This window comes from Erinaceus europaeus, chromosome 12 (genome assembly GCF_950295315.1).
Source record: "Erinaceus europaeus chromosome 12, mEriEur2.1, whole genome shotgun sequence".
Lineage (NCBI taxonomy): Eukaryota > Metazoa > Chordata > Mammalia > Eulipotyphla > Erinaceidae > Erinaceus > Erinaceus europaeus.
In genome coordinates, this window is record NC_080173.1 from 39,741,014 (window position 1) to 39,754,220 (window position 13,207).

The window sequence follows — 13,207 nt, forward strand, 5'->3', positions numbered from 1 at the left end:
AAGGACCAGCATAAGGATCCTGGTTCGAATCCCGGCTCCCCACCTGCAGGGGAGTCGCTTCACAGGTGGTGAAGCAGGTCCGCAGGTGTCTATCTTTCTCTCCGCCTCTCTGTCTTCCCCTCCTCTCTACATTTCTCTCTGTCCTATCCAACAACGACAACAACAATAATAACTACAACAATAAAACAACAAGGGCAACAAAAGGGAATAAATAAATAAAATAAATATTTAAATAAAAAAAATAAAGAAACAACAAAGAAAACTACAGACCAATATCTCTGATGAACATAGATGCGAAAATAATGAACAAAATTCTAGCCAACCGGATACAGCAGTATATCAAAAAGATTGTTCATCATGACCAAATGGAGTTTATCCCAGGAATGCAGGGTTGGTTTAATATACGTAAATCAATCAATGTGATCCACCACATCAAGAAAAGCAAGACCAAAAACCACATGGTCGTATCAATAGATGCAGAGAAAGCCTTTGACAAAATACAACATCCCTTTATGATCAAAACACTACAAAAAATGGGAATAGATGGCAAATTTCTGAAGATACTGGAGTCTATATACAGCAAACCTACAGCCAACATCATACTCAATGGTGAAAAACTGGAAGCATTTCCACTCAGATCAGGTACTAGACAGGGCTGCCCACTATCACCATTACTATTCAACGTAGTGTTGCAAGTTCTTGCCATAGCAATCAGGCAAGAGCAAGGAATTAAAGGCATACAGATTGGAAGAGAAGAAGTCAAACTCTCCTTATTTGCAGATGACATGATAGTATACATGGAAAAACCTAAGGAACCCAGCAAGAAGCTTTTGGAAATCATCAGGAAATACAGTAAGGTGTCAGGCTATAAAATTAACATTCAAAAGTCAGTGGCATTCTTCTATGCAAACACTAAGCTAGAAGAAATTGAAATCCAGAAATCAGTTCCTTTTACTATAGCAACAAAACAATAAAATATCTAGGAGTAAACCTAACCAAAGAAGTGAAAGCCTTGTATACTGAAAATTATGAGTCACTACTCAAAGAAATTGAAAAAGACACAAAGAAGTGGAAAGATATTCCATGTTCATGGGTTGGAAGAATTAACATCATCAAAATGAATATATTATCCAGAGTCATCTACAAATTTAATCCATCAAGATCCCAAGCACATTTTTTAGGAGAGTAGAAAAAATGCTATAAATGTTTAACTGGAACCAGAAAAGACCTAGAATTGCCAAAACATTATTGAGAAAAAAGAACAGAATCGGAGGCATCACACTCCCAGATCTCAAACTGTATTATAGGGCCATTGTCATCAAAACTGTTTGGTACTGGAACATGAACAGACACACTGACCAGTGGAATAGAATTGAGAGTCCAGAAATGAGGTCCCACACCTATGGAAATCTAATCTTTGACATAGGGGCCCAGACTATTACATGGGGAAAGCAGAGTCTCTTCAACAAATGGTGTTGGCAACAATGGGTTGAAACATGCAGAAGAATGAAACTGAATCACCGTATTTCACCAAATACAAAAGTAAATTCCAAGTGGATCAAGGACTTGGATGTTAGACCACAAACTATTAGATACTTAGAGGAAAATATTGGCAGAACTTTTTTCTGCATAAATTTTAAAGATATTTTCAATGAAACGAATCCAATTACAAAGAAGACTAAAGCAAGTATAAACCTATGGGACTACATCAAATTAAAAAGCTTCTTCACAGCAAAAGAAACCACTACCCAAACCAAGAGACCCCGCACAGAATGGGAGAAGATCTTTACATGCCATACATCAGATAAGAGTTTAATAACCAACATATATAAAGAGCTTGCCACAATCAACAACAAGACAACAAATAACCCCATCCAAAAATGGGGGGAGGACTTGGACAGAATATTCACCACAGAAGAGATCCAAAAGGCTGAGAAACACATGAAAAAATGCTCCAAGTCTCTGAATGTCAGAGAAATGCAAATCAAGACAACAATGAGATATCACTTCACTCCTGTGAGACTGTCATACATTAGAAAAGGTAACAGCAGCAAATGCTGGAGAGGGTGTGGGGTCAAAGGAACCCTCCTGCACTGCTGGTGGGAATGTCAATTGGTCCAATCTCTGTGGAGAACAGTCTGGAGAACTCTCAGAAGGCTAGAAATGGACCTACCCTATGATCCTGCAATTCCTCTCCTGGGGATATATCCTAAGGAACTCAACATATCCATCCAAAAATATCTGTGTACACATATGTTCTTGGCAGCACAATTTGTAATAGCCAAAACCTGGAAGCAACCCAGGTGTCCAACAACAGATGAGTGGCTGAGCAAGTTGTGGTATATATACACAATGGAATACTACTCAGCTGTAAAAAAATGGTGACTTCACCGTTTTCAGCCGATCTTGGATGGACCTTGAAAAAATCATGTTGAGTGAAATAAGTCAGAAACAGAAGGATGAATATGGGATGATCTCACTCTCAGGCAGAAGTTGAAAAACAAGATCAGAAAAGAAAACACAAGTAGAACCTGAAATGAAATTGGCGTATTGCACCAAAGTAAAAGACTCTGGGGTGTGTGGGTGGGTGGGGAGAATACAGGTCCATGAAAGATGATGAATGACATAGTGGGGGTTGTACTGTTAAATGGGAATCTGGGGAATGTTATGCATGTACAAACTATTGTATTTACTGTTGAATGTAAAACATTAATTCCCCAATTAAAAAAAAAATCAGAAAAAAAAGAACATGGGGGGGCATGCAGGCAGAGCAGGTTTGAGCCTTGCCCCCAGTGAAGGAAGCTTCAAGTCTGTAGATGATTTCTCTCTAGAGAGAGAGAGGAGTTAGAGCACCACTCTGTGCCTTACAGTGCCAGGTATAGAACTGGGAACTTCAGACAGCCTCCCTGCCAATCCTCCCTCTGCCTCCTCTCACTAAGACCTTTGGGTCACACTCAGGTGTGACCTGGGATCAGTGCCTGCCTCTCATTACCCTGCAAAGCCTCACCCACCCACCCACCCACATCAACCTTACTGCGTAAGACCCAATGCTGATTTGAGCTGCCTCTTCCTATGGGGACCCTGGTTCTGTGGACCACAATTCCAGGCCCAGACATCCCTCTACATCCAGTATCCCATGTCCCCTCAGCTCTGTCACCAAGCTCCACCCTGGGGATCTGGGGAACACTGGATGCAAAGGTTAGAGATGGGGGGAGACAGAAAAGCAGAGACGCCACAGCTTGTCAAGCTCCCCCACTGCAGAGGCTCTCATGTGGCAGCTGGGCTGGGACTGTTGGACCATGGTAATGTATGCACTTTACCAGGTGAACCACCTGCCAGGCCCTAAACAAGATAACAAACACCCACTGGCAGACCTACAGGCCCAGGGGTCAGCAGCTTGGCTCTTTGGGGGTAGCTACACACACACACACACACACACACACACACACACACTAAGCTCCAGGATACTCAGCATGTTTTCCCAGCCCCCCCCACCCCCCCACCTTTCTGAAACCTCAGCTGCCACCCAGCCGGAAAGAGACGCCTCGTGACATCCTGTCACCTTGGCCTCTGGGACTAGCGGAAGACAGGGAGGGGCCAAGAGCAAACTTCTAGGGCTATGGAGGGGCCGGGCCAACCACCCAGCTGATTCGGGCTCTAGATCGTGGACACCCTCCTACCCCTCTACCCCTATTAGCTGTTTTTTTTTTTTTTTAATCTTTCACTATTTGAAAATGACTACAGATTCACTCAACCTTTTTCAAAAGAAACTGTCAGCCTCTCAGAGAAGCTGCAGGATGGGGACAATGGCATTTGTAAAGACACATCTGGAAAAGAAATGTTCCCTCTCCACTAGGAGACAGATATCTAAAGAGCCACATGGACACGAGAAGCAAATAAATATAATGGCTGTGCATGTATGTGTGTCCATGAGTTCTGTCTTCTGAGAGGACCTAGAACCCATAACACGACCCAGTATGGAAGACACTTAATACCAGCCCCATTCTGGTCCCTGAATACCACTCTTCACCAACAGTGCCCCAGTTCCACCTGGGAGAAGGTGCAGTGGCTAGAGTACTTTCTGTCATGAAGTCCTGAGTTTGACCCTAGCCATGGCATTTGCCAGAGGCTCTGCTTTACATTTTTTAAATATTTATTTATTTATTTATTTATTATTGAATAGAGACAGAGAGAAAATGAGAGGGGGAGGTGGAGAGAGAGAAACAGAGAGACACACTTAATTTGAACTATAGTAAGAAATCTATTCAAAGACAAGCATGAAAAGGAAAATAAAATGTCATAAAAGAATTCACACTGTTCCAATTACTCAGTTTTTTCAGACCTTTCTTCTAATAACTGGAGAATTAAAAAATAAAAGTAAAAAAGAGACCCTTGGTTCAAAGAACATGCCTGCATGTATCTACTTAGACTCTTTCCTACAACAACCAAGCTACCATGTGAAAATTGCTACATGAGCTCACTACCCAAAACATGCCAATTTGCTGCTTTGTAAGAAATCTTTTAGTCTATATCTCACTAACAAGAAGAGGTACTTTCTGAGTTGGGTTTTGAGGGATAAATAGGAGTCTCCTGAGAGGAGAAAGAGCAAGAGGGGAAGGAGGAAGAGAATGAGGAAGAGGAGGTGGAGGAAGCAGAGACCAGACCAAGCTATGACCATATGAGAAAGACTGGAGAATGAGGAGAGTGTGATGTGTCCCCATGCTGTGACTGTTCAGAGAACCCACAATGAGTGAGGCTTGTGGTGGGTTCTTGAATGCCAGGCACAGAACTCAACACATTTGCAACAAAGAATGTTTAGAAAAACTAAATGTGTACCTGGTAGAAGACACGTCACCATGTGTAAGGACTGGGTTCCAACTCCCTAGTCCCCATCCGCAGTGGGGAGCTTCATGAGAAGTGAAGCAATGTTGCAGGTATCTCCCTATCTCCCTTCCCTCTTAATTTATCTCTGACTTTATCAAACTTTTTAAAAATAATGAAAAGAGGACCCTAGAGCACAGGTTGGCAAGGCTAGGTGGACCTGGGGCCATAGGACGCCTGCTGTGTAGGACAAAGGTTGGAGGGTCACCCCTCTGAAACCTCAGGTTCATCATCTATGCCCCTCTCCCAGGTGGGAGGGCTGCCAGGGGACTCCCCCAGGCCTGAGGGGGAAGCTGAGTGGCCCTAGTGGCCCCGTGCTGTGACACAGCCCTTCTTCCTGTTTCTCCCCTGTCAGGCAGCTCAGCCTCCACTTTAAAAGAACAAACAGGCTGTGACAGCAGAGGAAGAGCCCCACACCGGGGAAGAAGGAAGCTGAGGCTGGGGGGACGGCATGGAGTCGGTGGCACTGTACAGCTTCCAGGCCACCGAAAGTGACGAGCTGGCCTTCAATAAGGGGGACACACTCAAGGTAGGGGGCTACATGGGCTGGGTTGGCACCACAGGGGCTAGGGAGTAGATTTCAGAGTTGGGGGTTCAGGGTAGACCACCCCAAACAGGGCCCAGCTTCTGGAGGCAGAGGCAGCACCTTGGTCTGTTAGTTATGAGACATGTGACTACCCCAACATCTGCCTCACTCTGAGCCTCAGTTTACTCTCTGGGAAATAGATCCGGAATGGATAATCTCTTCTTTGGGGGCCACTGTTAGAATTCAGGGGACTTTGCATCAAGGTTGGCAAGAGGGGCCTACATACCCAGTTTTTCTAGGAAAATATTAGAAAATATCAACCTAGAGGCCTGGCAGTGGTGGATCCAATTGAGCACACATATCACCATGTGCAAGGACCTGGGTTCAAGCCCCTAGTACCCACCTGCAGGAGGGAAGCTTCACAAATGGTCAAGCAGTACTGCAAATGTTTCTCTTTCTATTTTCCCCTTCTCCCTCAATTTCTCTCTGTTTCTATCCAATAAATAATATTTAAAAAAAGAGAGAGAGGGAGAGGAGAAAAGAAAAAAAAGAAAGAAAAGGGAAGAAAGGGCTAGGTGGTGGCGCACCTGGTTGAATGCACATGTTACAAAGCACAAGGACCCAACTTCAAGTCTCCAGCTCCCCAGGGGGAAGTTTCATGAGTTGTGAAGCAGGTCCGCAGATGACTCTGTCTCTCTTCCTCTCTACCTCCTCCTTCACACTCAAAGTCTGACTGTCTCTATCAAACAAATAAAGCTAATTTAAAAAAAAGAAGAAGAGAATAAAACAGAAACCTGGGAGGTGGTATAGCATCTAGAGCCTAGGACTTAATGGCATGAGGTTCCTGAGCTCAATCCCTGGGTTGACATGTGCCATAGTGATACTCTGGTTGCCTCTCACCTCTCACTCAAGTTAACAATTTCATACATAAAAATAAAATTTAACAACAAGGGCAACAAAAGGGAAAATAAATAAGTATTTAAAAAACAGAATTTAAAAACACAACTAGAGGCAGAGTGAAAGAGGGGGAACAAGGGAGAAAGTTTGAGGTAAGAAAATAAGCGAGGTTTTTTATTATTATTCCTTTACTGGGGGATTAATGTTTTACAGTAGACAGTAAATACAATAGTTTGTAGATGCATAACATTTCTCAGTTTTCCACATAACAATAAAATCCCCACTAGGTCCTCTGTCATCCTTTTCCAGGACCTGTACTCTCCCCCACCACCCACCAGAGTCTTTTACTTTGGGGCAATACACCAACTCCAGTTCAGGTTCTACTTTTTTCTTTTTCTTCTTCTGATCTTATTTTTCAGCTTCTGCTTGTGAGTGAGATCATCCCATATTCATCCTTCTGTTTCTGACTTATTTCACTATACATAATTTCTTCAAGCCCCATCCAAGATGGGCTGGAAATAGTGAAATCACCATTTTTAATAGCTGAGTAGTATTCCATTGTGTACATATACCACAACTTGCTCCGCCACTCATCTGTTCTTGGACACCCGGGTTGCTTCCAGGTTTTAGCTATTACAAATTGTGCTGCTATGAACATATGTATACATAATTTTTTTTGGGTGGGTGTGTTGGGATCCTTAGGGTATATCCCCAGGAGAGGAGTTGCCGGGTCATAGGGTAGGTCCATTTCTAGCCTTCGGAGAGTTCTCCAGACTGTTCTCCACAGAGGTTGGACAAATTGACATTCCCACCAGCAGTGCAGGAGGGTTCCTTTGACCCCACACCCTCTCCAGCATTTGCTGCTGTTACCTTTTCTGATGTATGACATTCTCACAGGAGTGAAGTGATAACTCATTGTTTTCTTTATTTGCATTTTGCTGACAAACTTGGAGCATTTTTTTCAAGTGTTTCTCAGCTTTTCGGATCTCTTCTGTGGTGAATATTCTGTCCATGTCCTCTCCCCATTTTTGGATGGGGTTATTTGTTTTCTTGCTTTTGAGTTTGGCAAGTTCTTTATATATTCTGGTTATTAGCCTCTTGTCTGATGTATGGCATGTAAAGATCTTCTCCCATTCTGTGAGGGGTCTCTTTGTTTGGGTATTGGTTTCTTTTGCTGTGCAGAAGCTTTTTATTTTAATTTCTTTATTGAGGGATTAATGTTTTACATTCAACAGTAAATACAATAGTGTGTGCATGCATAACATTTCTCAGTTTTCCATATAACAATACAGCCCCACTAAGTCCTCTGTCATTCTTTTTGGACCTGTACTCTCCCCCACACCCCAGAGTTGTTTACTTTGAGGTAATACACCAACTCCAGTTCAGGTTCTACTTGTGTTTTCTCTTCTGATCTTATTTTTAAATTTCTGCCCGAGAGTGAGATCATCCTATAATAATCCTCCTGTTTCATGCAGAAGCTTTTTAATTTGATGCAGTCCCATAGCTTTATGCTTGCCTTAGTCTTCTTTATAATTTGATTTGTTTCATTGAAGATGTTTCTAAAATTTATTTGGAAAAGAGTTCTGCCAATATTTTCACCTAAGTATCTGATAGTTTCTGGTCTAACATCCAAGTCCTTGATCCACATAGAATTTACTTTTGTGTTTGGTGAAATATAATGGTTCAGTTTCATTCCTCTGCATATTTCAGCCCATTTTTTTCAACACTATTTGTTGAAGAGACTTTGCATTCCCCATTTAATAGTCTGGGCACCTTTGTCAAAAACTAGGTGTCCATAGGTGTGGGGGCTTACTTCTGGGCTCTCAATTCTATTCCACTGGTCAGTGTGTCTATTCATGTTCCAGTACAAAGCAGTTTTGATGACAATGGCCCTATAATACAATTTGAGATCTGGGAGTGTGATGCCTCCCGTTCTGTTTTTTCTTCTCAAGATTGTTTTGGCAATTCTAGGTCTTTTCTGGTTCCAGATAAACATTTGTAGCATTTGTTTTATTCTCCTAAAAAATGTGGTTAGGATCTTGATGGGGATAACATTAAATTTGTAGATGGCTCTGGGTAGTATATTCATTTTGATGATGTTAATTCTTCTAACCCATGAACACAGAATATCTTTCCACTTCTTTGTGTCTTTTTCAATTTCCTTGTGTAGTGACTCATAATTTTCAGTATACAAGGCTTTCACTTCTTTGGTTAGGTTTACTCCTAGATATTTTATTGTTTTTGTTGCTATAGTAAAAGGAACTGATTTCTGGATTTCAATTTCTTCTAGCTTAGTGTTTGCACAGAGGAATGCCACTGATTTTTCTATGTTAACTTTGTAGCCTGACACCTTACTGTATTGCTTGATGATTTCCAAAAGCTTATTTCTGGATTTTTTAGGTTTTTCTATGTATACTATCATGTCATCTGCAAATAGGGAGAGTTTGACTTCTTCTCTTCCAATCTGTATGCCTTTAGTTCCTTGCTCCTGCCTGATTGCTATGGCAAGAGCTTCCAACACTATGTTGAATAGTAATAGTGATAGTGGGCAGCCCTGTCTGTACCTGATCTGAGGGGAAATGCTTCCAGTTTTTCACCATTGAGTATAATGTTGGCTGTAGGTTTGCTATATAAAGACTCCACTATCTTCAGGACTTTTCCATCTATTACCATTTTTGTAGTGTTTTGATCATAAAGAAATGTTGTATTTTGTCAAAGGCTTTCTCTGCATCTATTGATATGACCATGTGGTTTTTGGTCTTGCTTTTGTTGATGTGGTGGATCACGTTGATTGAGTTACATATATTAAACCAACCTTGCATGCCTGGGATTAATCTCACTTGGTCATGATGAACAATCTTTTTAATATACTGCTGTATCCAGTTGGTTAGAATTTTGTCCAATATTTTAGCATCTATGTTCATTAGAAATATGGGTTGGTAGTTTTCTTTTATGGTTGTGTCCCTGTCTGGTTTTGGTGTCAGAGTTACGTTGGCTTCATTAAGTTAAGCTGGGAGGGAGTACTCCTGTGTCTTCAATCTTCTGAAAACTTTTAAAAGTAGAAGTATTAACTCTTCCTTGAAGGTTTTGTAGAATTAATTTGTGAATCTATCTGGTCCAGAATTTTTATTCTTGGGAAGGGTTTTATTTTTTAATTTATTTATTTTCCCTTTTGTTGCCCTTGTTGTTTTGTTGTTGTTGTTGTTATTGTTGTTGTTATTGGTGTCATCGTTGTTAGGACAGAGAGAAATGGAAAGAGGAGGGGAAGACAGAGAGGGGGAGAGAAAGAGATACCTGCAGATCTGCTTCACCGTTTGTGAAGTGCCTCCTCTGCAGGTGGGGAGCCAGGATCCTTATGTTGGTCCTTGCACTTCATGCCATGTGCGCTTAACCCACTGTGCTACTGCCCGACTCCTGGGAAGGTTTTTGATAACTGTTTCAATTTCATTAGCTGTGATGGGCCTGTTTATATTATCTAGTTCCTCTTTATTTAATTTTGGAAGTTTTTAGGTATCTAGGAAATCGTCCATTTCTTCCAGGTTCTCTAGCTTGGTGGCATGTAGTTGTTCATAGGAGCCTCGCATGATATGTTGAATTTCTACGGTGTCTGTTGTGATATCTCCTCTTTCATTTACAATCCGACTTATTTGGGCCTTTTCCCTTTTTTGTTTTGTGAGTCTGGCTAAAGGCTCGTTGATTTTGTTCACTCTTTCGAATAACCAACATTTACTTTTGTTGATCTTTTGTATGGTTTTCTTATTTTCAATGTTATTTATTTCTGCCCTAACTTTAGTTATTTCTGTCCTTCTGGTTGCCTTAGGGTTTCTTTGTTGTTCTTCTTCTAGGTCTTTTTTTTATATTTATTTATTTATTCCTTTTTGTTGCCCTTGTTGTATTATTGTTGTAGTAGTTGTTGGATAGGACAGAGAGACATGGAGAGAGGAAGGGAAGACAGAGAAGGGGAGAGAAAGATAGACAATTGCAGACCTGCTTCACCGCCTGTGAAGCGACTCCCCTGCAGGTGGGGAGCCAGGGGCTTGAGCCGGGATGCTTCTGCTGGTCCTTGCGCTTCACGCCACATTTGCTTAACCCATTGCGCTACCGCCCGACTCCCTTCTTCTAGGTCTTTAAGGTGTGCAATCAGATTGTTTAGTCGTGGTTTCTCTTTTTTCCTAATGTGTACTTATATGGTTATGAACTACCCTCTCATACTGCCTTTGTTGTGTCCCACATATTTTGATAGCTTGTGTCTTCATTTTCATTGAACTCTTGAAACATTTTGATTTCTTCCTTGATTTCCTCTTTGACCCAGTAGTTGTTAAGTAGTGTACTGTTGAGCTTCCACATTTTGGGACTCTTACTAGTCTTTTGTTGATTGTTAAGTGTTAATTTAATTCCACTGTGGTCTGAGAAGATGCTTGGGATGATTTCAATGCTCTTGGATTTGCTGGTGCTGTCTTTGTGGCCTAACATATGGTCTATCCTTGAGAATGACCCATGTGGACTTGAGTAGAATGTGTATTCCAGTTTCTTGGGGTGAATGACTCTGAAAATGTTCAATAGTTCTGGTTTATCTATCTTTTCATTTAGCTCCCTCATGTCTTTATTGATTTTCTGCCTGGATGATCTGTTAAGTTGAGAGAGTGGAATGTTGAAGTCCCCTACTATGACTGTGTTGCTGTTAATATCTTGCTGTAGCTCTTTCAGTACACGTTTGATGTATTTAGATGGCTTCTCATTGGGTGCATAGATGTTAATAATTGTTAAGTCCTCTTGATTGCCTGATCCTCTGAGCATTAAGTAGTGTCCATCCTTATCTTTTTAAATGTTATTTATTTTAAAGTCTATCAGATATGAGAGAATAGCTGTTCCTGCCCTTCTTTGTGGACCATTGGCTTGTATGATAGTTTTCCATCCTTTCACTTTGAGTCTGTGTTTGTATTGTTAAGTTAGATAGGTTTCTTGTAGAAAGCATATTGTTGGGTTGTGTTTTCAAATCCATCTTCCTACTCTTTGTCTTTTAATAGGTGAATTCAGGCCATCGACATTTATTGATATCAAAGATTGAAGATATTTTAACGCCATTCTTGTAGAGTTTTAGAGTCTTCTGATATATGACCTATTTATTGTGATCTGACTGTTTATAGTAGACTTTTCAGAACTTCTTTCAGGGCAGGCTTGGTGATAGTTGATTCTTTCAACTGTTGCTTGTCTGAGAAGGTTTTTATGCCTCCATCTAGTCTGAATGACAGTCTGGCAGGATACAGTAGTCTTGGTTGAAAGCCTTTCTCATTGAGCACTTGATAGATGACTTGCCATTCTCTTCTGGCCTGTAGTGTTTGTGTGGAGAAATCTGCTGCCAATCTTATGGGTTTTCCTCTGTAGGTGACTCTTTGTTTTTCTCTTGCAGCCTTCAGGATCCTTTCTCTATCCTTATTCCTTTCCATTCTAAATAGGATGTGTCCTGGTGTCTTTAAGTCTGGTTGATTCTGTTTGGGACCCTCTGGGATTTTTGAACCTTTGTTTTTGTTGTCTAGACTAGAGAAGTTTTCATCTATTATGTCCTGAAGAATGCTTTCTTCCCTTCCCTTTTTTTCTTCCTCTGGTAAGCCAATAATGTGTATATTGTTTTTTTTTTAAGTCATCCCATATGTCTCTGTTGCTGTTATCAGTATCTCTTAATCTGTTTTTGAGATCTCTTACTTCTTTTTTAGTTGTCTCTAATTAGTCCTCAATCTTGCTAATTCTGTTTTTTGCCTTGTTTATTCTATTCTCTCTCCCCTCCACTGTTTTCTGAAGTTCAATTATTTTGTTACCCTGTTCTGATGCTGTTTTAGCTTGTTCAGCTAGTTGTGTTCTTAGCTCAGCTATTTCAGCTTTAAGCTAATAATCTTGAGATAATTAGTGTTTTCTTCCAGAATCTTATTTGTTGTTTCTGCATTTCTGATGATGATTCTTTCAAACTCACTCTTGTGATTATTTCCTTAACTAGCATTTGGATGTTGACCTCATTATTCTGTGGCTTAATCTGGGGGGTGGGGGGGCTTTTAGCCAGACTTCTATCCTGGTTCATGTCTCCAATATTTCTTCTTGTTGGTTTAACCATTCTATATAGTATGTTATGAGGTCCTTCTCTCAGTACTTATCAAATTATTGATCTCTCTTGCCTGGATTGACTTGTGTCTAAGATACTTAAAAAGTTCACAGAAGGGGGCTGGGCAGTAGTGCAGTGGGTTAAGTGCACTTGGTGCAAAGCACAAGCACTGGCGTAAGGATCCCGGTTTGAGCCTGCAGGGAGTTGCTTCACAGATAGTGAAGCAGGTCTGCAAGTGTCTGTCTTTCTCTCCTCCTCCTGTCTTCCCCTCCTCTCTTGATTTATCTCTGTCCTATGCAACAACAACAGCTATGACAACAATAAAAATAACAACTACAACAAGCGCAACATCAAGGGCTAAAATTGGGGGAAATGGCCTCAAGGAGCAGTGGATTCATAGTGCAGGCACCAAGCCCCAGCAATAACCCTGGAGGCAAAAAAAAAAAAATAGTTCACAGTTGTGGAAATTAACAATTGTTTCAATATTATTTAAATCCTTAAGTTGGAACACAGTGACTATTAAAGCCTCTCTTGTTCTTTTTCTTCCATGTAGGCTATGGGAGCCTGAGGGCTTTTAAACTATAAGTCGGCTTCTTAGCTTAATCACTCACTCCTGAACAAGAGATAAAGCAGTGTGGAGGAGAGATGATACAGTGGTTATGCAAAAAGACTCTTACACCCCAAGGATCCAAAGCTAGGGGCTCAACTCAGCTTCTCTGCCATGCCGGGCATTATGTCAGGGCCAACACCAGTACTGAGGCCTAAAGAAGGCACAGGAGAGGGGCTGGCAATGGCACATCTGGTTAAGC

The 13,207-nt window shown here is 41.2% G+C and overlaps 1 protein-coding gene across 3 annotated transcripts in view; it reads left to right on the forward strand.

Moving 5' to 3' along the window:
- The first annotated feature begins 5,258 nt into the window (after nt 1–5,258).
- Nucleotides 5,259–13,207, forward strand: part of GRAP (GRB2 related adaptor protein) — a 28,032-nt gene continuing 20,083 nt past the window's right edge. For all 3 annotated transcript variants that reach the window (XM_016189594.2, XM_016189595.2, XM_060203201.1), the window contains exon 1: nt 5,259–5,410. In XM_016189594.2, coding sequence (XP_016045080.1) covers nt 5,333–5,410 — 78 coding nt within the window. In that variant the 5' untranslated portion in view covers nt 5,259–5,332. The remainder of the gene's footprint in view (nt 5,411–13,207) is intronic.